Here is a 27,594-nt window from a genome sequence, read left to right as displayed (position 1 = left end):
CCTTTCTCTGTCACTTTTCTGAATTGATTTGTTTCTCCTGCTTTCTCCAGCTATAACTCCCTAATCCTCTGCAGTTGCAGATTGTGACATGTCACTAAACCACAGGTTACGACCTTATTAATGCAGCTCAGCAGGTGGAAAATAAAAGTGCATTGAACCAGCGTGAGAAACGCAGGAGATTGATTTCTGAAATAATGGGGACATCTGAGAAGTTTCACTCCCAACAGGCAAGTGTATACTGCAAAGCTTTAAAGTGCTCCACTATAACATAACCCTCGTTTGTAGCACGTATGCTACACCTGGACAAAAGCACGTCGAGGCTATTTAACATAACCTGTAATTAGACCACATCATGTGAGCCAAAAGGGGAAGGTGGAAGGAGGTGAAATTGGATCATTGTCAGTTTCTGTTCTGCCTCTGCTGACTCACAAAAACAAAAGCAAATTGAGGCAAGAGCAAAGGAAGGATACCTGGGGTGCTGGTGATGACACATGTCTAGGCCTCTACAAACACAGCATCCTGGATGAGCGGAGCTATAAACTCTTTTCCACTTCTAGTACTTTTTATCCATGAACTGCGAGGTGCTTTGCAAAGATGAATTCATTGAGATTTCTAACAAACTCTGGGAGGAAGTTTTTATTTTTTCTGTTTCACAGCTGAGAAAAACTGATAGAGAGGTTAAGAGACTCTCGCTCAAGGTCACACAAGAAGTCTGTGACAAAGCTGGAAAGAGAAGCCAGGATATTCTGACACCCTCTATCTTGCTTTAAGCACTGTAATAATCCTACTTATTCTATACGTATCATGTTAGATTTTCAAAGCATAGCAAACGTAAATTGTCTCACCCTCAAAACACGCCTAGGAAATATGGTGATAAATATCCCCATTTTACATAGGGGGATACTAAGACACAGAAAGGCTATCAATGCCTTACCTGAAGCTGTACAGCAAGACAGAAGCAAAGCTGGCATTTGAATAAAGGAGATCTCAAGTTCAATGCCACTAAGCCATGCTGCTCACAACCCTCCCTAGTTAGAAGGTCAAGAGCCTGATTTCATTTACACCCGTTTTACACTGGTGTAACCCTAATGACTTCAAAGACGTTACACTTTGTCGACCAAACATTGGTGTAGGTAAGATCTGACTCGGGCCCCACGCATGGATACTCTTGCAGCCCTTGTTTTGCAGGACTAATATATTTTTGTGGGATAAGGCAGGTGAAGATGCTCAGGTATTATCTTGGGGATAATTTAAAGCAGAAAATGTAATTTGTTGGAGAAGTGAATGGGATCAAATCAGCTGCCTACCATGTATGTATGTTCTGCCTTGAGCAGGGGGTTAGACTAGCTGATCTCCTGAGGTCTCTTCCAACCCTCATCTTCTATGATTCTATGACAGCGTGCCTTAATCTTGTAAATGTTCACATGTGATCTTAAAGAGAGGCAGCACAGTTTAGTGGGTAGAGCACTGACTCAGATTCAGGATATCTGAATACTATTCCTAGCCTCATCACTGGCCTGCTGGATGACCTTGGGCAAGTCACTTTCCCTTTCAGTGCCATCTATAAAATGGGGAGAATGGTACTGAGCTCCTTTGCCAAGCCCTTTGAGATCTACTGATGAAAAGCACTACACAAAAGTTAGGGATGGTTATCATAAGCAGCCCCACTGATTTCAATGTGATCGCTCAAGGTAATAAAGTTAATCACATGCCTAAATATTTGCAGGGCTGAAGCTAATAGCATGCAGTTTGCTGCATTCCTCTTCTAGCCCTGAGTGAAAGGTTAACGCGTGTCTCACTAGAACTCCGATCACATTAAAAAAAAAAAAAGTAGATTATTTCCCCCATTCCGGTAGACTCTATATCTGTTATTCTGACATTTTATTTATCTCAGATTTAAGCTTATCTTACTCCTGTAGTAAAAACCACCATCTTCTCCCTAGTCTCAAAGCGTAATCCTCTTTTGTGATCCAAGAGAGATCTGGGAGAGGAAGAAAAATAAAACCTCAACTAATTGTTTGGTGTCAGATAATCTTTGCTTCTCCCTGTTTTTGCTATCTTGAATAAAATAAATAAATAAATATACCCCCTAGAATGGTGAAAAAAATCTATTGAGAGGATTATGGTGTAATTAATGCCGGGTCCAGCCAGTAAGAAATCTCATTAACTTGCTTCAGAGGCAGCATCTCACTTGCCACCAAAATTCTGTTGATCCACTAAGAGCATGTCTTACACTTCAGCCGCTACAATGGCACAGCTATGGCACTGTAGTTGTGCGGCTGTAGTGCCATATTGTAGACACTTCCTCTATCAATTCCAACAAGAATTCTTCTGTCAACCTAAGTGCATTAACACCAGGGCTGAGGTTGACCTTACTACACCACTCAGGATGCAAAATTTTTCACAGCTGGAATGCCATAGCTAGGTACATCTAATTTTTACCTGAGGCTTAACTTTCAAGAAGATCGTGTCCCTATCTCTTTGCCTCTCCCTTTTGCAGTATTTCTCCAATACACAAGTCAGATGCCAATAGCATTTTTACTCACTGGATTTGTGGAGATCTCCATACATTCTCACTGCAGGAGGATGGGACTGAAGTTAAACTGGCTGAGGAATTCAAAAGAAAAGCCATTGCGGCCATTATTAGTATATTTATAAGGAAAACCAATCTGCATGCTTTGGTCAGGTAGGTGGTGTGCATACAGGTCGCTACAGAGCCCAACTGGTCAAAAGACCATTGATAACACCTTCGACTGCCAAGCTGTAACTAGAGCTGGGCAAAATTTTTCATCCAAACCCTTTTTTTCCATAAAAAACCTTTTGCAAATTCATGTCAATTTCACTGAATTGTTTTGGTTGAAACAAAACTTTTAAAAATATTGAAGAAAACAATGTTTTGTTTTGGCATTTCTTTACATTTCAGTTTTTTTTTATTCAAAACTACTTTTGTTTTGAAATTTCTTTCCATCTCATTAATAAAAAATTTCACCGCATTTGATCCAGAATCATAGAATCATAGAATATTAGAGTTGGAAGGGACCTCAGGAGGTCATCTAGTCCAACCCCCTGCTCAAAGCAGGATTAACCTCAGCTATATCATCCCAACCAGGGCTTTGTCAAGCCTCACCTTAAAAACCTCTAAGGATGGAGATTCCACCACCTCCCTAGGTAAGAATAATTTTTTGATTTTTCATTTAGCTAAATGTCCTTATTAAATTTCATCTGATTTATTTCAGACTATTTCTCTAGTTTGTCCAGATCATTTTAAATTTTAATCTTATCCTCCAAAGCACTTGCAACCCCTCCCAGCTTGGCATCATTCGCAAACTTTATAAGTGTAAGCTCTATGCTATTAACTAAATCATTGGTGAAGATATTGAACAGAACTGGACCCAGACCTGATCCCTGTGGAATCCCACTCTATATGCTCTTCCAACTTGACTGTGAACCACTGATAACTACTCTCTGGAGATGGTTTCCCAACCAGTTATGGACCCATCCATCTTACAGTAGCTCCATCCGGGCTATATTTCCCTAGTTTGTTTAGGAAAAGGTCATGTGAGACAATATCAAAAGCCTTACTAAAGTCAAGATACACCACATCTACTACTTCCCCTCATCCACAGGGCTTGTTACCCTGTCAAAGAAAGATATCAGGTTGACTTGACATGAGTTGTTCTTGACAAATCAATGCTGTCTGTTACTGATCACCTTATTTTTTTTTCTAGGTGTTTGCAAATTGATTGCTTGATGATTTGGTCCACTATCTTTCCAGGTACTGAAGTTAATATGACTGGTCTGTAATTCCCTGGGTTGTCCTTATTTCCCTCTTTATGGATGGGCACTATACTTGCCCTTTTCCAGTCCTCTGGAATCTCTTCAGTCTTCCATGACTTTTCTAAGATAATCGCTAACAGCTCAGATATCTCCTCAGTCAGCTCCTTGTGTATTCTAGAGCGTAATTCATCAGCTCCACCTCTGCCCCCCGTGACCTGAAAACATCTAGCTTGTCTAAGTAACTTTTAACTTGTTCTTTCCCTATTTTAGCCTCATATCCTACCTCATTTTAACTGGCATTCACTATGTTAGATGTCCAATCCCTACTAACCTTTTCGATGAAAACTGAAACAAAAAAAAACAAACAAAAATCTCATTTAGCACTTCTGCCATTTCCACATTTTCTGTTATTGTTTTTCCCCCCCTCACTGAGTAATGGACCTACCTTGTGCTTGGTCTTCCTCTTGCTTTTAATGTATTTGTAGAATGTTTTCTTGTTACCCTGTATGTTTCTAGCTAGTTTAATCTCATTTTGTGCCTTGGCCTTTCTTATTTTGTCCCGGCATACTTGTGTCGTTTGTTTACATTCATCCATATGTTTATATTCATCATACAACCAGAGAACTGGGAGCCCAGGAGTCTTGACTAATAGGCCATCTGCTCTAGCCACTAGACCACACTCCAAGTCAAGCAGTAAGTGTAAGCAGACAACTTCTTTTCAGGGTGCATAATGTGCCTGGCCTATCCATACACCTCTAAAGGAGAAGGAAACCTGGAAAGGTAAGCTGGTGGTCAGTAACACAGTCCTAATAACAATGGATCCGCTTCAGGAAACCCTTACTATTCACTTGAACAGACCTTAAACCCACGCGCACCCTTACAGACCTTACACAGTGAGTTAAGATCATTTCAGCAGCTTTGTGGGATGGAGCTCTGTCACTGCAAACTGCAATTAAAGAATCGCAGCTCAAAATGTGGGGGTGGTTAGTGGATTTTGATAAACTGGTTTATTAATTCTGAATAGGATTGTGTGTAAAAAAAATAGGATAGTTACATGAAGTGCATTATCTGGCTGAACAAAACAATCAGACCTCAGACCTATCACGTCCAAAGAATGAAAGAAGAGAGGACTAAAGACAGAGAGAGTGAGAGAGCTTAGCCGTGAACCTTCCAGCATGGAAAAAAATCCAATTAAATTCAATAAAAGAACTGTACCAGTGTGTTCATGATTAAGTAAAATGGCAATTATTAGCTCAATTTAGCAACGTACCTCCAAAGCGAGCTCTCGGTGATGCTCCCCAGGTTGTAGTCATACAGCTTTGTCAGAATTAGAATCACCTGGAGGCAAAAGAAGAAATCATGGTTAGTCTCAAACAATTACAAAGCTGAAATGACCCACAGGAGGGCTTAGGATTCCTTTAATGGGTGCTTAACATAACTGAATGAATTGTTAGAGCATTTGACTAAATCGACCTTTCCCTGTTCAACTCAGTTGTACAGCAATGAGGTGAGTTCTTCCCCTGGAAGGCAAAGCAGGTGAAGGGGTTGATATGCCAGACAAAATGCTTTAGGATACAAGAGGATATTTGCAGTATGTGGCAGAAAGCGTGATTGCCTTCCACTGGGAAACATGAGTAGGGGAACTACCAGACTGGAATGGAGCCGAGGTCCTTCGGAGCCAGAATCCTGTCTTGCCCAGTGGTCAGTACCAGAAGAAGGTGTAAGAACTCTGAAGAAGGCCAGTGTGAGGTAATCTGCCCCCCATGAAGGCCTTATTCTAACCCCCCAAAAGTAGAGAGTAGCTAAACCCTAAAGTATGAGGTTTTGGATCCCTTCCAACATTTTTCTTAGGGATCAAAAACCTCTGGCAGGCAACCTAAGCATGTCTTACGATTCCATGAACTATGCTGGGTTCTGCTTTAAATTAAGGATTTCTGGGACAGATCCTTCACCCTTACTAACACGAGTACAACTGACTAACATGAATGGCCTCATTGTCCTCGCCTAGAAAGAGGTAGAGCCCTGCAAGTCTGCCGATATCTGCTTCCTATCTGCAGATGGATGCGGATGTCCACGGACCATTCCTGCAGATCGCAGATCAGATGCAGATACAAATTTTGTGCCCGAGAGGTGTTGGATTAGCCCCTGGGCTTCCCCTATAAACCTCCTGTTATTGTGCGTGGATGTGATTATGCTGCCCTCTAGTGATGGGCCCACAAAGATGAGCAAGAGATCGAGTAAAGAGACGTCTTGCGTAATTCAGCTGGTAGATGCCTATAACTTTAGAGCTCAAGACCCAAAGTCCTACTTCCAGCCCCATGAAGGGGTATGAGTGTATAATTTATCTAATAAGCATGTCAATTTATGCTTCGTCTAGTAATTGTGTCTCGGTTCATTGCACTCCCTCCGTATAGGTATGTACAGCACCTAGCATAATGGGGTCCCAATCCCAGATGGGGCTCTAGGTTTTACTGCAATATACATAATTAGATTTAATCTATGATATTACATTTTATCCAATACAATCTTCCTGAGCTATTATAAACTAACAATGGGTGATTTTCAAATGGGACTAGGGTGAGCGGATAGCAAGTGTGAAAAATCAGGAAACTTATAATTCAAGGGATGTATCGTTCCCTACATAAGACAAAGCTCCTCATATAGGGACGGGCCTGATAATGTCGGGATGTCTGATCACCCTACATGGACAGAGGTTAGATACAGACAAGCATCCAAAAATGTGAAGGTTTATAGGAAGCTTATCACTAAGGTCTTTGGTCTGCAAATTAGGCATTCATGCAAGACTTCCTCCTGGTGTGGGCAATAGTTCCTGTGCTCCTGCTTTTGGCCTTTCCTGAAACTAGGAAGTGCTAGGACATGTGCATGGATCCATGGCAGGGGAAGAACAGCTGTGATTGAAAGCTACAGTAGCCAATGGGCTGCAAGAGCAGCTGCACTATGGTCACGGGAGAGGATTGCAGACAGAAGCTTTCCTTGGGCTATGCACAGGGACCAAGATTTAGCCTTGCTTCACGGCTCTGTATGGTCGATATTGTTATAACCACATCACAGTCGTACAAGCTCAGCCATAGGCAAGTTAAGACCAGGATTTTTAAAAACGGGTGCCAGAAGTTAGGCATCTAACGCTGAATTTAGGCATCTAAATAAGTCATTGGATTCTCAAAAAGCCTCCTACAGACTCCTGTGAAACTGTCAATATTACTTGTGTGCATGTATTTGCTGGTCTTAGCCAGTTGATTTTGTGGGCCTTTCACACAGCAAGAGTGGAGAGAAAAGATACTTAAACAATGATATGTAAACATGATTGTAACAGTACCAAAATTGATGGAGGGTTATGGGGCAACAGCCAGGCCTGAGAGGATGTCTAGCTAAAGCTGCTCAGGTTTCATTTTCATCAACGTTTTTTCTTCAGAAGTTTTTGGGTTTTCATCAACCTCCCACCCTGCCCCTGAACATAATAAACAATCCCACTGATTGGGTGGTGGTAGTGGTTTGCGATTAAAAATTTTGGTTTTCAGTTGCTGACAACTGAAAAGATGTCAGGTTCTGCTGATGAAAACCCTACAAACGTAGCTGAAATCAGATGTTTCCTGTGGAGATTTCTATTTTGAAGAACAAGCCATTTTTCACTAAAAATAAACGTTTCCGATGAAAAATATCACTCATTTCCACTTCTAATTCCTTTTCTTTTTCATTTACGGGGTTGCAGGATGACGGTTCCCCTTTAGCAAAACCTACACTCGGGACAGAAACCAGGAGAGACCATTGTTATTTATTTATTTTACATTTCTCCCTGCTGCGAAGGCTAATCTATTCTTCTTGGGCGAAACCCAGCTGGAGGGAAGTCGATTAGTCTGTATATTAGCAATAGCACTTCTTAAAGAGAATGCTAGCATGTGCTAGTTGCCCGGCACCCTTTCGGGATGTCGGATGGCATTCCCACAGAGGGTGCATATGCTTAACAAAGACATGTGCCAATTAAGGCTTTGTTTGTGCTCAGTTTCAATCACAACCCTCCCAGGAATGCTCATCAGTGGCTGCCGCGTAGCTGTGTGCTGAAGACAGAATTATGTTGTCACTATCCCTCAGAGCTTTCAGCGAATTGGCCTATTATCCCCCCCACTAAGGGGCTGGGGGAGGTGAGAGAAAGAGAGAAAAGAAGGAGTGTGTGTGTGTGTGTGTGTGTGAGTGTGAGAGAGAGAGAGAGAGAGAGAGAGCGTGTGCATAAAGCTTTTCTGGATAGTTGCTTTCCTGATCCAAGACGGCAGTAAACTACACAATGAAGTTCAGTCATGAGCACTGAGCTACCTTCCTGCCGATGTGGGAATGAAGGGCAAAGTCAGTGACAAATCCCTTGAAACTAGGAAGCGGCTGTGAAAACACCTGCGAGGGGAAATGGTTGAAGGGCTAGTCTGCACTTAAAACATACAGAGGCACAGCTGCAGCTGTACCGCTGCAAGAGCGCTTGTGTAGCGACATTTTGTCAAGAGGAGAGAGTTCTCCCACACACATAATAAAACCACCTAAGCGAGCGGCGGTAGCTATGTGACTGGAAGACACTCTCCCACCGACATAGCGCCGTACACACAAGTGTACAAACTTATGTCACTCGGGGGCGCGGGTTCACATCCCTGAGCAACAAATGTGTGCTATTAAGTGCTATGTGCTATTAATGTGCTAATAAGTGCTAATGTAGACAAGGTCTAAGTCTCTTCCCTGAGCAGCGGGGGCATCTTTGTCCCTCTCCATACCCGCTCCTTGTGTGAGCCAGTAAAATTAGAAATGCAGGTGACGCACAGAAGCAGTTCATCCACATAGCCAGAGCAGAGGCATCTTTTATAACAGACACAAGGTGGGTGAGGTAATATCTTGTATTGGACTGACTTCTCTTGATGAGAGAGAGAAGCTTTCGAGCTACACAGAGCTTTTCTTCAGGTCTGGGAAAGGTACTCAGGCCAGGTCTACCCTACAGACCTATACCAGTATAACTACGTTCTTGAGGAGTGTGAAATAACACCCCGGAGCAATGTAGTTATACTGACCTAACCCACCAGCCCCGCCCCCCTGTTTAGACAGCGCAGTGTGGATGGGAGAGCTTCTCCTGTTGTAGCTACCACCGTTCGGGGAGGTGGATTAACTACACTGATGGGAGAAGCTCTCCATTCAGCATAGAAATGTCTTCACTTAAGCACTGCAGTGGCACCAATACAGCATTTTAAATGTAGACCTGCCCCAAGACTGTCACAGCTAAATACAAGATCAAACAGATAGTTTTAGGGTAAGTAGTTAGCACATATTCTAAGGCCCTCTCCTGTCAGCATAGGTAATGTCTCCACCAAGCACTGCAGTGGCACAGCTCTACCAATGCAGCTGCGCTAATGCATTACTGTAAATGTAGACAAGCCCATAGAGTGGTCACTTCGTGACAACTGTTCACACACACGTGATGTGGTGTTTTTGTCTTATCATTTTCCTGTGTGAGTTCATTGGGGACCACAGTGATTATCTGATGTCACCCACATAGTTCTTACTGGGGCATTTAGTGCACTGGAAGAGGCATAGCACGTGTTGTGATAGACATGTGTCAGGCCCATGGATCTTGAAAGTTGTGCCATGGAAAGTGTTGATCATTGTTACAGTGGAGATGTGTCTGCAGGTGTTGCATCTGTTGTTCTGGCAGCACCTGGTGCCACTTTGAGTTGGTATGTCCTGGCCTGTGGGAAGCTTGCTTCTGATGATGAGCTTGGAGAGGTTATTTGAAGGCCAAAAGAGGGAGTTCAGGAAAGATTTCTTTCAGATGGGGTCCCTATCAAGTTTGGGTTATAGCTGTTTGATGATACCTCGTATGGGTTCCAGTGTGACATGTTAGGTGACAACTGGGAGTCTGTGGTAAGAGGATGTTTTATTTCTGTGTTGAAGCAGGTTCTCTCGGGGTATTTGGGTGGCCTGTTCCATGATGCAATCTACTTGTCTGGTGGAGTATCCATGTTTGGTGAAGGCGGTTTTAAATGTGTTAAGGTCTGTATCCTGGATTTTCTCCTCCAAGCATATTCTGGGTTATCTGAGTGCCTGGCTGTAGCTAACATATTTCTTGGTGTGTTTGAGGTGGTTACTGGATCTACGAAGGAAGGTGTGATGATCTGTGTGTTTTTTGTATATAGTTGTCCATAGGGTTCCATTGTTGAAACTGATTGTGGTGTCTGGGAAGCTCGTGGGAGTGTTCCAAACAGAGTTTGATGGATGAGTAGTGGTTGTTGAAGTTGTGGTTGAAATCTATGAAGGAGTTTAAGTTGTCTGTCCAGAGGATCAAAATATCATCGATGTATCTCAGGTATATTATCGGTGTCATGGTGCATGTCTCCAGAAATTCTTCTTCAAGTTGGCCCATGAAGAAGTTGGCTTATTGGGGAGCCATCATAGTACCCATGGCTATTGCCATGGTTTGGACAAAGTATTTGTTGTTGAATGTAAAACTGTTATGGGGAGGATGAAATAGATGAGTTGGGCGATGTGTTTGGGGTGGATATCTGAGGGTCATCCCTTGTCATGTAAATATTTGAGCTAGGCAGCTATGCCATCATGATAAGGGATGTTGCTGTATAGGTGGCAAAGATGGAGTTCTGAAGGAGGTTGTTAATGTTGAGAAGTTTGTGGAGGAAATTGGTTTTGTCCTGGAGGAAGTTAGCCCTTTGCATGGCAAATGTTCTGAGGATGGTTTCTATGAGTCTCAATATTCCTTCAGTAAAAGTACTATGGTTCACAGCACACCTTTCAAGATCCATGGGTCCTATACATGCTTATCACAGCATGTGGTGTACCTCATCCAGTTCACTAAATGCCCCAATAACAACTATGTCGGTGAAACCAGACAATCACCAGGCTCTAGAATGAACACTCACAGGAAAACACTCTATTGCCTGTGGGTGAACACTTTTCACAAAGTGATCACTCTATATCTAACCTATCTGTACTCATCCTCAGAGGAAACCTGCACAACACTTTCAAAAGATGAGCCTGGGAGCTTAACTTTGCTAGACATGACATCAGGAAGTTTCTGCTTTGTTGGAACCTTTTTTCCCCCCAAAACAAAATGTCAGCAAAATTGACACCATTTCACAAAGTATTTCAGTTTCAATAGAACTGCATTTGCTAATGAAAAAATGTTGTGTCAACATTTTTCCAACCTGTTGTAGGAATAACTCTGCATTCTAAAAGTCAGATGGAAAACTCAGGGAGTAAAATCCCACCTCTCCTTTCATTTAGGGTAATGGGTAGGTAATGGATGGGTAATCTCAATACAATGGATGGGTGATGGATGGGTAATCTCAATACAAATTCTATAAATTCTCCTTGTCCTACTCGCACCAATGTCAATGGGAATGTATCCACTGATTTCAATGATAACAGGATCTGCAGGCTTGGCAGAATTCATATTCTACTTTTTTTATAATTTCAAAAGCTAATATCGATGTTGATTTTAAACGTTTTTTTAAATTATTAGCAACTTAAATTTTCAGTTGTTTAAAACCCATGATTGCGTGCATTTTTTACATTGTTATTTATTTAAATTTTCACAGTCACAGGAAATGGGGAGTATTAGACAGCATACGGGGTCAGAAAATAATTATTTAATGACAGTAGACATTGAGATTCAAAAAGTGAAAGCTTTACAGTCATTAAAACACAAATTGTCTACATCAAAATACACAAAGTAAATATCCTTAAATCAAACGCTAATACGTTCTCAAGCAGAATTTTTCTGACTTTGCCTTTATGTAAATTTCTAATGTTATATATAGAATTTCTTTTTAATTTTTTTTTGGTTTGTAGGTGTATGGTGAAATCAACATTTACCAACATTTACCGATTAAAGTCTAATCCCTTCGAGCATAGTTATCTGTGAAGCACTTTCACATCTGGATCATTATGAGTAGAGCACTTTCAGATCTTTCTTGGGGAGAGAGAGCATATAAATAGAAGTCATTTTTGTTATTTCATTACTTGGTAATGTCTATCTAGGTTCTTAGTCCATGGCCACCACTGTGGTATCTGGTCAAGTTATAATAGTTAATCGCACCTTATTCTGGAATCCTATAGACACCTTTCTCCCATCACTATAGATGAGAGATTAAAGGACTTATCCAAGGTCACACAGGGAGTCTGTAGCAGAACCAAGAAGTAAGGCCAGCACTCCAAAGTCCCAGTCCAGAGCCTTGACCACAACATTGCTTTTTCTGCCATCTCTCTGTGTAGGGATTCTGGCTTCAACACACTTCTGCACAGGATACTGCACATAGAACACATCCACTAGGTTTCACCAGAGAACCTCTCCACAAGAATCTCTCTTTGCCATTCACTTTATCTCAAGCAGTAGCAATATAGTTACTCCAAACCAAGACACGCATGCAGCATGAACTAGCCGTCGGGCAGCAAAATTGCTTATTTTCTCCAAATTCCCATATGCGCTTTTTTAAAACTGTTATTTCAATAACATGTGCAAGACCATCTTTTAAAAAAATATTATTCGCCTCTGCTGTTTTCATTCCTTTGTTATTTAGACTGCAAAAAGTTAGTTTGGGTTTAATATTGCAGTGGGTTTTGTTGCTTTTGTGGTTGGTTTTTTGCTTTGTTTTCCTGGGCTGTTGCTGGATAGCTCAGAAGAACGTAATGAACAAAGACATGCATATTATGTTGTTCTAAATGTCAGAATATGGGGCTGTGATGGAATGCTGTAATGAAAAGAAACAGACCGTCTCGCCCTTTGCATTTGTTTGTTTTTCCCTTTCCCGCTCCAATCGATACAAACTAACAAGGGCAAGAAGAAAAGAAGACACATGTGTGCGCACACAAAAGGAGATGAAAATCCAGGCTTACGCCTACTCTGCTTTGAGCTCTTTTAAAAATTGAGACAAAAAGAGAAACTTTGCTCTTTGGTTCTTTTCAGGGATACAAACTCAGCTATTACAGCCAAAGATACAGTTTTGCTCTCATGCCCCTGGAGTTAGGTGGTTTCCAAATAGGTTCCTTACCTTTCCTGTGTAAGGAAGTGGCACAGGATGGGATGAGTCTTTAGCGGGTGGGGCTTAGCTCCACTTGTGGCTAATTAACTGAATCCCAGTTGATGTTTCTGAGGCCCAGGCGTAGAGGACAGCCTGCAGGTCCTGCGTTCCTCAAATGGCAGGGCAGCCAGCAGCTTAGCAAAAAAACTACCATTTTGGCTGAAAAGCCCTGGTGCATCACAGCCTGAAAGGCTTTCCCGAAAAAAATGTTAACCAACCCTACCTTCTGGTGGCCAGGAGCCTGCAGTGAAGTGCAAACACTTTCTAAAGCACCTAGTTGTTGTGGACACCTTGTGTTTTGGTTCCTCAACCAGACGTACCAGCGGCCTCAACCAGAGGCTGAGTGCTCTGCGCTTTCTGAAGATCAGGCCCCTTTAAGACATCCCCACTTTGGGAACCCAAAACCACTACTCACTTTTGAAAATCTTGGCCTAAACCTACTCACCCAAGTAACGGCGGCTGGTGACCTTTTTTGGGAGGTCAGGGACCTATCACAGAGTCTCATAAATTCCAGTATATGTCCTCCTCCTTGCAGTCTTGGCCGGCGGGGTCAGGTGGGGGGAGAACTCTGTTCTCTGCCTGTCTGGTCCACAGTTTCTCCTTGCACCTTGTGACTGCCGCAGTGCAAGAAGCCTTCTGGGGCTCCGCTGTCGCAGCCTCACTCCTTCCCCCCTCTCCAGTCAGGAGCGCGGGAGCCATCCCTGGACTGGAAGTGTTCTGCAGTGGGTTGGCCTACCCCACGGCCGGGGGTTCATCCTCCTCCTGGCAGTCATGGCCAGGGATCCACTGGGCCAAGATGGCTGCAGCCTCCCCCACACCTTGTATCCTGGTTTCTCTGGACCCTGGGCCGTTCAGGGATCCCCCTCCAGCCCCGCTGTCTGAACCGGCCTCAGCTTCTGCAACTCTGCCGCAGCCTTGCCAACCTGCGTCTCCCTTAGCAAGGCCCTCATCCTGAGCCTGGGAGATTGCCATGGTAACACGGAAGTATCCCAAGGCACTATTCCCTATACTGGGATTTGAGCCTCAATCGCAGTAGTACCTTCTCTGGTACTGGGTTGCACAGAGAGAGAGAGAAACGTGACAGATTTAAATCCCAGCGCAAGCGCTTCACGTGGATTTATGTTACTTATGTCCTTAAAAATCTCTACATGTACAAAAAAACCCTCACTTGTGGGAATTAGCTTCTGAATTCTTTAGTTAGGCTGTGCCTCACTTGCTTAGGCTGATGAGCCGCCACTGGCGGCTGGATTCTCAGCACCCACTATTCCTGCATAAGTCCTGCCCTGAACTGCTTAAAATCCAAGTGGACAAGAGATTGGCCGTCCCCTCCTGTAACATTTGTGTCGAGCATAAACCTTGTTTTAGACTGTTCTGCTGCAAAGTAATTGGTTGAGGTTCTTACATGGGCACCTTTCGCCATAGTATCTGAGGAAGGGCTGGTCTTTCCCTGCAGTGTTAGCTCATGGTGTCACTTAAGGGTGGCCCCTAACCCGACTCCCTTCCAAACACACAAATCTCCAGCTCAAGTGAAGTGGTGCTTTAAACTCAACCTAGCTAGCTCACTGGGGGAGAGCGGGAGGCAGAGGTGAGCTGAAACTTGAGTGCTGCTGACTCTTGAACTAGGAATGCACGAAGGATGCAGGTACAGGCCGCAGCACCAGTTAGCACAACTCACCAGCTGCTAATCCAAACTCTCCGGGCAGCTTAGGTGTTGTTTCCAGTGTAGTCGCTCTCATTCAGACTAGTGGATCCAGTTGAGCTATCTGCTGCCGTGAAAACAAGCCCAAAGATGCTTTTGTTTTTTCCAAGCCACAGGATGTTCCTCTGCACTGGCTGTTTTTTAGCCTTTCACAATTATAGTTACATCTTCACTGTAGAAGTCACTTGGGTGACCGGCACTTGGGCCTGAGCACAAGAGTTAGCCTAACCCAGATGTGAGCGTGCCCGCCAAAGTGCAAAGCCTTGCACATATTACTGTCCCCTCATAGTTTCTGGTGTGTCTGGGGGCCTATCCCATGGTTCTTTGAGCTGAGATGCTTTAGGATACTTTCCCAGGAAGCTGCTTCAAATTGCAGGAGAATTTGTCTGAAGAAATCAGAGGGCTATCAGTCCTCCAGTGATTTAGCCTGCATCCTCACTGCAAAATGAGCGGGCTCCAGGCCAGTGAAAGCATTCCCTGGGGTCTCACCTGTACTCCCAGCCAGGTAGGCTAGCCAGGGCTCAAAGCACCCACAAACCTAGGTCAGAGGTTTTCTGTGTGGACCCCAGGGGGGAGTTGAGATAAAACCCAGGTAAGCAGCCGGGTTAACTGTGCAGTAAAGACATATCCCATATGGCAGGGATGAGAGAAGGAAGTCACTGGTGCTATGCCTAAGGCCTTGTTTAAACTTGTGGCAGCATGTAGGGTATCCGTAGCGACACGCAGCAGTGCATGGCTACACATGGCAGTGAAAGGTTCTGGCAGGGGGGAGGCAGCAGGAACTAGGTTGCTAAAAATAGCTGTGTAGACGAGGAGGTAGGGCATGGTGTGTAGAGAGCCGGGCAGGGTATATATCCTAGAGTTCTGCCTGTCTCTACTTTACTTGCCTAAGCAGCGCCTCACAGTCTACATTGACATTGATACACATGGTAACTGGGCATGCTCCAAATGCCGCCAAAACCATAGATCTGCCCTGTATCACCACCACTAAGGACCCAATGTGCAAAGAAGTCCCTGCATCCTCAAACTTAACCTTATTATTATGGAAAGTTCCCTCAGGTTGGAGACACTTTATCATCTATATTCTCACCAAGCCCCTTAGCTCCTGACTGCAAATATCTTCCACTTTATACAGAACAACAGGGTTTTATAGCTACGTGTAGAGCTCTGCAGCGATCTGTTTTAACTTCCAGGGGTTTGGTTGTTACAAGCTATTGTGACTAGACTGACCTACAACTATGTCAGGAGGAGGCATCCTACAGGATCCAAATGGCGACTCCAAAAAACACAGCAGGTCCCTATTTGGGGAGGTATAAACAGAAACCTTTCCATAAATGTATCAGCCTTCTGTACACTAATACCGTCTGTACCTGGTTAAGCAATGGGTACAGCTGCACCAGAATTGATCACGGAGTTGAAAATGGTCTAGCCCTCTTTTATGCTAGTATTTAAACTTCAGTCTACTGGATAGGGGAGTGGGAGCCAGTAGACCAGGATCCTGTCCCTGCCTGTGACTCTGAGCTACTGTGTGACCTTGGCCAAGTCACAGAGGCTACGTCTTCACTGACAAAAAAAACCCCCAAAACGGGGTGTTTTTACCGCAGGACAACTAACGCACGTTAGCTATCGCACTGTAAGAACATAGTAGAGACAAGACACTGTAGATTTACCATGAGATAAACTAGGTGAAGTCAACTAGGAGAGGGGAGTCTAGTGAATACTTCATCTAGCTACCTCACAGCAAAAACTATAAGTGCCTTGTCTCCACCTAGGATTTTGCAGTGAGAACTATTCTGTGCTAGTATCGGTGAAGACAAAACCTCAACCTTTCTCTCTGCCTCACTTTGCTCTCCCATCTTTTGTCTGTTTAGATTGTAAGCGCTTCTCCTAGCACAATGGGCCCCCAAATCTTGGCTGGGGTCTTTAGATGCCACTATAAGACAAATCAATAAATAATAATAGTAGTGAAATCAGTAAATAATAATAGTAATGCGCATCAGTGGTGTAGCTAGTGTTGACCACAGTATATGGGTATCAATTGTCTACTTAGTGTTGACCACACTCTCACGATCAGGCGTGAAGTATATTCTACAAGGGGTCAGCCAAAATCAATGTAGCTGACTTGCATATGTGTTTCTTGCTGTTCATTGACCTGTGAATTCCTTATTAAACTATAGAGACCAATTCTGTGCCACACTCAACAATAAAGTGTGGCAGTAACTCAGAGACACCAATGAAAGCTAGTCTGAACGTAAATAAAGGTTCCAAAAGCATGCTGGTCTTCTATGATCATGCAGTTTTCTGAATGACTTGACATTTTTATGCATTCCATTTTAATAGCCAAAATTCTCAGTTTGGGCTGTATGGTTAGTTTCATAAGTCATCCAATCAAAGAATAGAAACATTACCACCAAACTTATGTAATTCCCCCACACAGAGTGTCTTTTGAAATTTGAAAAAAAGAAAACATTCTCCATGAGGTGTTTTGGCAGTCTATTGACACAGGAATTTTCAAAAAATTCACAAATAATTCTGAATAATTAATTCAACTGAGAATTTCACATTCTGCTCATGACCAGCAAAAGAGACATAACCCAATCAATTCATCATTTGGGGCAACTTAATGGTGCAAACCTTGTCCAACACAGTATTTTTATTTAATATTTTCGAACAGTCAGCAAGTCAGGATTAGGGGCCCATGGTGCTAGGTGCTGTACAAATACCTAAAAGGACCATGGTGCCTGCTGGTTTGAATGAGGCAGAGCAGAGATTTGAACCTATGTCTTCCATATCCCAACTGAGTGCCCTAACCCCAAGTCATTCATGGCATGCTCGCTCACTCTCTGGTTGTGACTAGAAATTCCATCTTGGACCTGAGAAACCTCTCGACTAAATTTTTGGTGAAACTGATACATTCCAGCAAAAAGTTTTGGTTTTGATGAATCGGCATTTTTCAACAAAAAGAGTTTTGCTAAAAATTCCTGACCAGCACTAGTTCCGTGTGCTACCATGGTACAATTAATTAACAAAGACCACCAGGAGTGTGCGAAAAGCAGTATAAAGGAAGGCTCCAGAGAAGTAGTTGCCGTGAGGGCCAGAAGCAGGGACCCTTGGATTCCCAAAGTAAAGGTACAATAGCTTTTGTTTCACTGGCAAAACGTCACATCAGGGGATGATGGAGACACAGGTTGTAGAGGCCTGTCTGTCTTCTCGAGGCATATGAATGCAATAGAGCTGTACAGGCGAATGTAGTGAGGAATGTAGCAGGCTGCTTTTCAAAGAGAAAGTCTCAAGCAGCAGAATCTATCACACACTAGTATTTTCTTGATGCTTAACGTTCATTAGCTTAAGAGATACATGCATGCATCAAGAGGAGAATACAGCCTTCTGTTTATTCCTTTCACTGTATATCAACATGGGCCTTTGCGGGATTATTTCTAAATTAAAATCAGAGCAGGGTGAAGCCCTAAAGTACTTTGAACAAAATTTCTCTTCTTATCCTCTATTAGATTTTCTGTCAATCAGCAACTTTAACTCAACATACAGTTACTGGTGATGCTTTAGTGTGGCTATAGAGCAAGTGTGAAAGGTTCAATTAGAGAAAAACACCTAGCTGATCTGATGCTAACTGCTCTGTAATGCGACTGCTAGAAATTCAAGGGTCTTTTGCTTTGCTGTGGAGTGAAGATTTTAAATGCCAAGTGGCAATTTTGGAAATGAAATTGGAAAGTCTGCATCCACGAGTGAAAACACGCCTACGAGGAGCAATTCAAACACCTGAATTTATGTGCAAACCAGTATGCCGCTGTAGCCACCAACAGCTCAAAGAAAACAGAACACAAATCTCCAAAGGAAATGATATAGAGAGACATTTTGAAAATGTACACCCTGTTTGTGAGGATCATGTTTTGCAGGGTGTATTAATGACCGTGCTTCACAGTGAGACCGAGAGTATTTATTGAAGGGGTTACTAGCACCCATAAACTCCAAACACACAGCATCTCCCATGCTGGCAATCAAATCCCCCAACCATGAGCGCCAGAGATAATTCTCCCGATCCTTTCTGCAGAAGAAATGGAAAAATATGTTAAAGCCAGTTGTGTGGATAAAGGTTGAAGCAAAAGACCTTCCTTGGGAAAGGGACTAGAAGTGAAAAATCATCCAGGATTAATGTGAGATATATAATGCCTCACTGACTGCTTATTCTAAAACTTACTACAGCACATAAAAGTGAAAAATTAGCATGCAATGAATAATTTATTTAGCACTTTACTGTTGTTTAAACAAATCGCTTTCATGAAAGCGATGTGTATTCAAGCAATAAATCACTGTTTAGCACTCTGTCACAAGGCAAAGACACCACTTGACAGAATTATTGAATGGCAGTGCCTGGCCATGAGGGAAGTACAACCAAGATAAGGGTGATGTCCTTGAGTAATAGACTTTTTTGGGGGGAGGGAGGGGGGAAGGAATTGCATCTTTAAAGTGAGACTTTCATACTGGGACAACAGGAGAGAGTGGGACTTCTGAATGTAAGTGCTTTTCATGTGCATATCCCAAAAGTGAGTTAACAATGTTAACAGATCAACAACAGCTCTGTGAGGTGGGTAAGTATTATTATATATACTGTAGAGAAGGGACACAGAGAGCTTATTGGACTTTGCTGTGGACATGCAGCCAGGAATGGAAACCAGGAATCAGTCAGAATACTGATTCTTAATGCCTAGATCTCATGCTTCGTGCTCCTCTGACATAGGGGCAGAAGAACTTCAGAAGGTTCAGGTCTGATCTTACTTTAAATCACCAATTCGCCCTCGTTAGCAATAGATACGGTCAAAATCCATCTTCTCATGATGCGATTCTATTGCATATTCCGCCACTCATGAAACCTGCAACAAGGGAGCCGTGGCAAAGGCAGGAGAGGAGAATTTTCCCCACATAACTCAGCAGACTGGTTTCCCCAGCACGCTAAAGAACTTTAAGGCGTGTCTCAATGATCATTGGGGAACAAAGGCACTGGCTTAATGAAGAAGTAAAATGTATTATTCCTCCCAATGATGTGTTCCATAGTGTACGGGTAAATTTCCTCTTCCGTTTAAAAATACTCCACAAAGTCCCTATAACAATCCCCCCGTTTACTACACTAACCCTCAACAATATAATGTATTGCAGTCCTATAGACAAATGAACGTACTGGACCAAGTCCATCTATTGTATGACTCCATTAACGTCAGTGGAGTTAAATCAGGTATGAACTTGGCTCAGTTATAAGATCAGGAAAGTTTTTGTGAGCTGCACAGATGCCAGAACTATTTTGTCTATTACTGACCCTCTACAGTAGTTGAGAAAAAATGAGCCAAGCTGCACCTTCATATAATAGGTGCAAAAGCATTTAAGTCAATGGCGTTATATCAGAGCGGAATCTGGCTCCATATTCTTACTCTATCTCATAAGGATGACCTTGTGTAGCACATGCACAATAACAGGACTGGATTTTAGGTCATTTATTTTTCCATAAGCACCCATAACTGAATGAGCCAATCAGCCCCCCTTGCTGATCTCCACAAGGTCGTGAGAGGAACCGGAGTACCTTTTCTGCTATTTCTACAGGCACAATTTTGTGCCTGCTAAAAAAAAAAAGGAAAAAGAAGTGCTAAGTCAACTAACTCCATCTAATTAGTTCTTTTTATTTCATGACTGCAAATCAATTACAAACCAAAACTTCTAGTGGTTTCACCCCATCTTAATAGAAGCTGCAGAATCCGTTAGCTCTTCTAAGTCTTGCAGAGATTTGCCTGAATATATAATGAAGTTCTTCAGTTACTCGAATTCCTTCATTCACTCAATTTGAAATAAAATACGCCAGTGGCAGCTGTTTGTAACAAACTACAAGGCATCTTGAGACCGACTGTAATGCAAAGGGCATATTTTCCGAGCTGTTTATAGATTGTAATTGTAAGGTTGTAGTGTCACATGTTGTCAATAATTCAAGGTGGGAATTTACAACTGTTAATAACTCAGCAATTCTTCATTCTTCCTTCTTAACTTATCCCCGAAGAGTTGTCATTTAAGGTTTTCCCCTGAACCTTGGATTCGGAGGTTTTATTTGTTTATGGAAAGAGATTTAGGATGGTAATCCCTTAACAGGTACCCAGGAATCATAACCAGTATAAAGTGCACATTTCAGACTTGGGATATAAATTCCTGCTAAAGGTCTATTCTCACTGGGCCCGTATTTTACACAGAATGTGTTGATGCTGTCAATACAAAAGCTATTTTATTTCAGGGAACAGAGAACGGCTCTGATGAAAATCCCTAGCAGTTGCTAAAAATGCATCTGATTGTTAAAGGAAGTGGGAAATAATCCATTTTGTTACAAACATGAGATTCCCCCCTCCTTTAGAAGAAAAAATTGATCTCATCCAAACACAACTTATTTTACAAAAGCTATTGCTACCAGTTAGTAGAAAAAGAGTTCAACTTGTTCTCAGTACGTTTGTACAGGTCAAAGGGATCTTACAGTAATGAACTCGGAAGTACAAGGGACAGTTTGGTTACAACAATGCATTACATCAGTGCCTAGAAAAGCCATCCCTCCCATCTGAAAATATACTTAGATTGTCTCTGTAGAGTTCACTTTTGCTGCAATTTCCCATTGCTAAGTTTCATGATTAAAAATCATGCAAAATTAGGTTCCAAAATTACAACCCAGGAGACTGAACTTCTCTAGTTACCTATAGCATAGGATCAGAAGAAGCAGCATTGATGCATTCGTCCCCATACAGTCCAGCCAATATCCTTAACCTTGACTGGGAGGTACTGTCCTGGTAGGTGAAAGGTTAATTTAGTGTTCCTGGCCTGTTTGGTCCTTGCATTGCTGAGACCGCGGTCACACCAGGGATCACACAGCATTACTCAGGATAAAGGGAAGCTCAAAGTGTCCCCAGATCTCCTCTGGTTTCCTGGTTTAACTCAGATCAGCCTGAAGATTGCTCTGAATTGTGCTGGCTGCCAATTGGCATCAAATAGTTGACACAGTTGGCTCAACAGGATGTAGGGATGTGGAAAACTACCACTATCAAAGGCAGAATGATGCTGCCCTAGGTATTCGTGTTCATACTCCACCTTAGCTGTATCAGAGAGCCAAGATGCAAGTATGTGAATCAACAGAGATTAACTCTGGAGATGCTTATGGAAGCAGGATGTCAAACTAGATGGGCGCAGTGGTCCTTCCTGGCCTAAAAGTCCATAAATCTCCAAGGTTTATTTCAGACTTGTACAGAAATTTATAGATTTTTTTTTTTTTTTGGAATAGCAGCATCCCTGAAATAAAACAAAAAATGTCCAAAGCCAAATAACAGTTGAAGAATTCACAGAGGAATTTTTCAGGGTATATTTCTCAACCTACATACTGCATGATTGGAGAGCACTGGAGTTTTCCTTTCGCACTTCGGCCTGTCTGTGCTTTGCCTCCTTTTGGAACACGGGAAGGACAGGAATGAACAGAAAAAGTTTAAAAAATTCTGACTCTTTGACATTAAACCCTGTCCGCCCTTCTTGGGGGGCAGGTAATTGCCATCCAATGTTTAGAAAAGCATCCAGCTGCCATTACCAAGCCTCGGTACAAATCCTGTAATGGAAGCTATCATTCCTACCCTTGAATGGAAACGTTTTAGTATCTCCCATAAATGTCAGCCTTCAAGAGGCATACTGGGTCTCGGCATTAAAGCTCCTGAAAGTAACGATGTGGCAGTGATGACATAACCCTTAAAACCAAAACAACGCTCAGCGATTTTTTTTTTTCCCCCGAAGGGGGGAAGATGTCTATGTTTAATGCATCTAGTCATCCCAGGCAGGGCCCGGGTATAAAACAGATGTGTGGGGCAGGGTGTGGAGAAATTACATTGTCCTCAGGGAACACGGCGTTAACTTCAGTCCAGGTTCCCTCACTCTGGTATTGATGCTGGAGGGAAAGATTAAGGTCAAAAAGGACCACTGTGACCATCTAGTTTGAGCTCCTGATTCCATAAGCATCTCCAGAGCTCAGGTGTTTCATGAGAGGCATAGAGAATGCCTGATAGTGCTCCACACCCAGGAACATAAGCGAGGGCCAAATACAAAGCTGAGTAGCTTTTAGTTTCCCTAACTGCTGATGTTAAATGATGTTGCTCATTGGAATGGGAAACTGAGTCACAGAGAAGTAAAGTGACTTGCCCAAGGCCACCCAGCAGGCCAGTATCAAAGCCAGGAACAAAACCCAGGCAGCTCTATCCACTAGCCACCTGCAGAGGGTCTGGATGTAATCAATCCTGTAGTCAAAACAGCAGGTGCCAAGAGATGAATTTAGTAGTAACAACAATGGACAGTGGTAGGAAGGGAAAAATCAAGGATTTGCAACAACCAAGTCCATTCTAAATGGAAGCTCCATATAGTGAATAGGGATTGAAGATAAAACCCCTACCCCTGCTTTATTTAATCTATTTCCTTTATAAATAGTGCACACGTGTAACCACTGTAATTGGATCATCTCTTAAAATTAAAGGGCAGGACTGTAACAAGAACCGCACGTCAATACCATCTTCCGTTTCCCCGGCGCACTTTTCATCACCAAACCATCTAATTCAAAGCGATCTACATCTCAAAGTGCATTCTAATGAAAGGCACAACGATTCTGACCTTAGCCCACTCAGTCGTGTGAATAAGATCCCAATATCTGAAGGATAACAGCTCGAGGCTGTTTTCTGCCTATGCCTTCGCGATTTTGGCTGAAAGAGCAGCAAAGACGCTATCTTCCCATATGGTTGGTGATCTTACCACGCAAATGAAGTCAGCTTTTTTTCTCTTGCTTTAAGTTCACGTGGGGTGGGTGGGTGAGGAAATGTTTTGAGGGCCTTTTCTAGCAGAATGAGCAAGCGCCTATCAGCTACAGTGTCTCCTCCCACCGCTGAGAGAGCAGAGGTTATAGTGACACTCCTGAAGTTTCCTGGAAAGCATCAGTTGTGATGCAGAGATATCTGGCTCCCCGCTGTGAAGAGGTTACCACCCTCATTTTACTGTTACATTCATCAGCTAATTGTGGGTTTGGAGGCTGGGGGTACAGGGGCTCTGGCCTACTTTTGCTATAATCTCCACACCACAGAATGAAATCTTTCTAGAATTTATTAAGCACCTACAAAGGTGAAAAAAGAGCAATGAAAGGACCTGGAATTCAAAAGTAAGCTTCCTTGCTCTTTCTGGTACCTACATGGCTCCTCTCGCCATAGTGTCTGACCACCTCACAATCTTTAGCATATTTATCCTCACAACACCCCTGTGAAGTAGGGTGTGCTAGTATCCCTGTTTTAGAACCAGGGAACTAAGGCACAGAGAGAGACTAAGTGACTTGCACAAGGTCTCAATAGCCATCTGCAGCAGAGCAGGGACTCAAATGCAGCTCTCTAGAGGCCCAGGTTAGCACCCTGACCACTAGTGTTCTCATAGGGGGGAAGTTCCCTTTTAGGTAAAGCTAAATTTCAACCTTAAGCTTAGCCCTAAGCAAAGGGGTTGTGTGTAAACTGCATCCCCCATTGGTAGCAGCCTGGGAGGCACTGCTCAGCTTACTCTTATGCACATGGACCCTAGGTACCAGTAACTTGTATAGGAATATAAGGGGTTTGGGAGGGGGGAGTTCTTAGCCCCCTCCCACTTCTTTGTGTGGTGCATAGTCTGAGTCAACCGCTAGCCCAATGTGTATGTTCAGTAAAGTCTTTCAGAGGTAAAAATGCTTATTTAAAAGTCCTCTACAAATACCTTAGAGCAGTGGTTCTTAACCTTTCCAAACTACTGTACCCCTGAAGCCTGAGTCCCACCCCCACGGGGCTGAGGCATGTAACTTAGTTTCATGGCGCCCCTGTGGCTCCAGGCAATTGCCTTTCTTGCCACCCCCAATACCAGCTCTGCACTTGCGACCCCTCTAAACCCCCAGGTTGAGAAACACTGCCTTAGAGAGACACCGTGGGTGAGGTGCTATCTTTTATTGGACCCACTTCTGCTGGTGGCTACATCTACACTCCAGAGCTTACAGCAGCACAGCTGTCCCACTGCAGCGGTGCCACTGTAAGGTCTCCCACGTAGCCGCTCTATGCCAGCGGGAGAGTGTCGCCTGCCAAGATAGTGCTGTCCACACCGGCACTTTTGTCAGTGAAACTTAGGTCGGTCAAGGGCGTGTTTTCTTCACACACCAAATTTCTAGCGTTATTGCCAAGAAGACTAATAGCATATTGGGCTGCATTAGTAGGAGCATTGCCAGCAGATTGAGGGACGTGATTATTCCCCTCTATTCGGCATTGGTGAGGCCACATTTGGAGTATTGTGTCCAGTTTTGGGGGGCCCCCCACTACAGGAAGGATGTGGACAAATTGGAGAGAGTCCAGTGCAGAGCAATGAGAATGATTAGGGGGCTGGAGCACGTGACTTGTGAGGAGAGGCTGAGGGAACTGGGCTTGTTTAGTCTGCAGAAGAGAAGAGTGAGGGGGGATTTGATAGCAGCCTTCAACTACCTCAAGGGGGTTCCAGGGAGGATGGAGCTAGGCTGTTCTCAGTGGTGGCAGATGACAGAACAAGGAACAATGGTCTCAAGTTGCAGTGGGGGAGATCTAGGTTGGATATTAGGAAAATATTTTTTACTGGAAAGGTGGTGAAGAACTGGAATCGGTTACCTATGGAGGTGGTGGAATCTCCATCCTTAGAGGTTGTTAAGGTGCGGCTTGACAAAGCCCTGGCTGGGATGATTTAGTTGGGGTTGGTCCTGTTTTGAGCAGGGGGATGGACTAGATGACCGCCTGCGGTTCCTTCCATTCCTAATATTCTATGATGGAATCAGCATAGCATCATGGACCTCAGTGGAGTAACACCAATTTACACCAGTTGCGGATCTCGCCCATAGAAGATGTGGCCATGTTGAGAAATCCCCAGAGAAGGAGATAATTTATACTTTGTGGCCCAGATTCACAACTGGTGTAAATCAGCATAACTCCATTGACTTGAATGGAGAATGGTGATTTATACCAACTGAGATATAGCCATGTTTGTTTTTTAATTCCTAAATATAATATAGTACAGTTCTTATGGGCTTCATGGGAAAACTGGCCTTGAGTAGAGATCTGAATGAAGAGAGAATGGTGACTTGGTCAACAGAAATTTGGAGTTCATTCAATGGAAAAGGGCATCATGCACAAATTAGAATGGGAGTGATAAACATAAGTGTAGTTTGACTTCTATACCTGGAGGGGCAGCATTAGTCAGGCCAAGGGAGCCGTGCCTGAGAGGACAAATTCAAACTGATTGAAATTGATACATGGAAAACTTTTTTTCATTCAAAACAGATAGCGACAGTGCTGCTGATTTTCTTCTCCAACTTGGTTACAACAGACTCTCAGTTATATTCATGTCCAATTGATATTCTAGATTTTTAAAAGGTTAGCTTTGCAATTAAGCAAAATGTTCTGTTCTGTTTAATTAGTAGAACACATTTAATTTTTGTTGTCTCTCTCTCTCTCTTTTTTTTTTTCCTGGAAGCACACTGTACTATGATTCCATGTATTTAAACTGCTTTTAAATGCTGATGACTTGACCTAGAATAAAAATAAGCCGCACAAACTGCCTTCAAACTATCCTTAGCTGTTAAAGCTAAATTGCAGTTCTCTTTTACATTAAGAAAAAAGCTCGGTGCCATTCTTTTTCATTTCTATAGTAAATCAAATTGAATTATTCATCAGCACTAAATGTCTCCAAAACTGCTTTTTCTCCTCCTATTACCTTTTTTTTTTCTTTACAAATCCCTGCACTTCTCCCCACACCAAATAAATAAGCACACAAACAAACAAAGAAACCCAAAGCCATCAAGTTCAGATGTGATTCACATATAAACTACGACTCTTGGTACTTCAAAATTTGTGACATCCATCTCAGTCTCCAAAACAGACAAAGGACTCATCATAGCCTTGAAGTCAGATATCATCAAAATAATATCTTATATGGCTCCTGTGGTCTGATCCTGCTGAGATTAAAGTTATGTGGGTGTCTACAGTAAGATCAAAGCCCCCTATCCTTTAGAAAGATAGTTTTAAAAATGCAAGGTTCTGCAAAAACCAAGCCATCTTCAGACCTATATCAACCTTCACCAGGCTGCTGGGGCTGCAAAGCGATGCAACATGGAAACACCAGTCATCTCCCCTTCCCTTTCCCTATCTCTTATGTCTGCATCATTCAGGGTTGCCTAAAAGTAACGTGGTGGAAAGAAAAGCCGTCGATCCAAGATCAATGGTCATACAGTCACAGAACCACAGAGTTTCTAAGGCCAGAAGGGACCACCAGATTAGCTAGTCTGACCCCCTGAATATCCCAGGACAGTAAGGCAATCAACACCATGCAGCACCTGCACACAAAACACAACAAACTTAGACCAAGGCATTAGAGCCCACAGGAGACTAGATTATTTGGTGCCACAGGCAGAGAAGAGCAGGGACCAAAGTGCACCAGTACCTGAGGCCCCTGCAATGGCAGGCAAATGATTAAATGAGCTATACCCAGAGAATGCTGGGAAGGGAGCCGCATCCACACATGGCAGAGGAACGCGAAAACCTCCCACGTTCACTGCCAGTCTGACCGGATGGGAAATTCCTTCCTGACTCCACATGGCAATCAGTTAGATCCTGAACACATGAGCAAAGAACCAGCCAGCCAAGCACCTGAGAGAGAGAGAATGCTCGGTGCCCACCTCAGAACCCTGGCCCACCCAGTCCAATGTCCCATCTCCAGACAGGGCCATCCGTGCTACGTCAGACAAAGGAGATTAAAAAAGAAAAAACCCAACCTCCCGGAATACACTGGGTTCCTTCCTGACCACTGCAAATGACCAGCTGAACCCTGAAGATAGCATGAGCTGTAGAAACATAATACATAAACTGGAAGTGAACTTCAGGGCTCACTAGAAGGGAGAGTGATGTGTCCTAGAACACGTAGGAGACCCCTGCACCAAACTTTGAGTCTCTGATGAGT

The 27,594-nt window shown here is 43.2% G+C and overlaps 1 protein-coding gene across 2 annotated transcripts in view; it reads right to left on the bottom strand.

Moving 5' to 3' along the window:
• Window positions 1-27,594, bottom strand: part of SORCS1 (sortilin related VPS10 domain containing receptor 1) — a 384,379-nt gene that overhangs the window by 257,344 nt on the left and 99,441 nt on the right. For both annotated transcript variants that reach the window (XM_067537229.1, XM_067537228.1), the window contains exon 2: window positions 5,048-5,115. In XM_067537229.1, the coding sequence (XP_067393330.1) occupies window positions 5,048-5,115 (68 nt within the window). The remainder of the gene's footprint in view (window positions 1-5,047; window positions 5,116-27,594) is intronic.

The sequence above is a fragment of the Emydura macquarii genome, unplaced genomic scaffold (assembly GCF_026122565.2).
Source record: "Emydura macquarii macquarii isolate MOO-44397 ecotype Brisbane River unplaced genomic scaffold, CSIRO-AGI_Emac_v2 contig_3692, whole genome shotgun sequence".
NCBI classification, from domain to species: Eukaryota; Metazoa; Chordata; order Testudines; family Chelidae; genus Emydura; species Emydura macquarii.
Note: the sequence above shows the minus strand (reverse complement) of the source record. Positions and strands in the feature narration are given on the sequence as shown.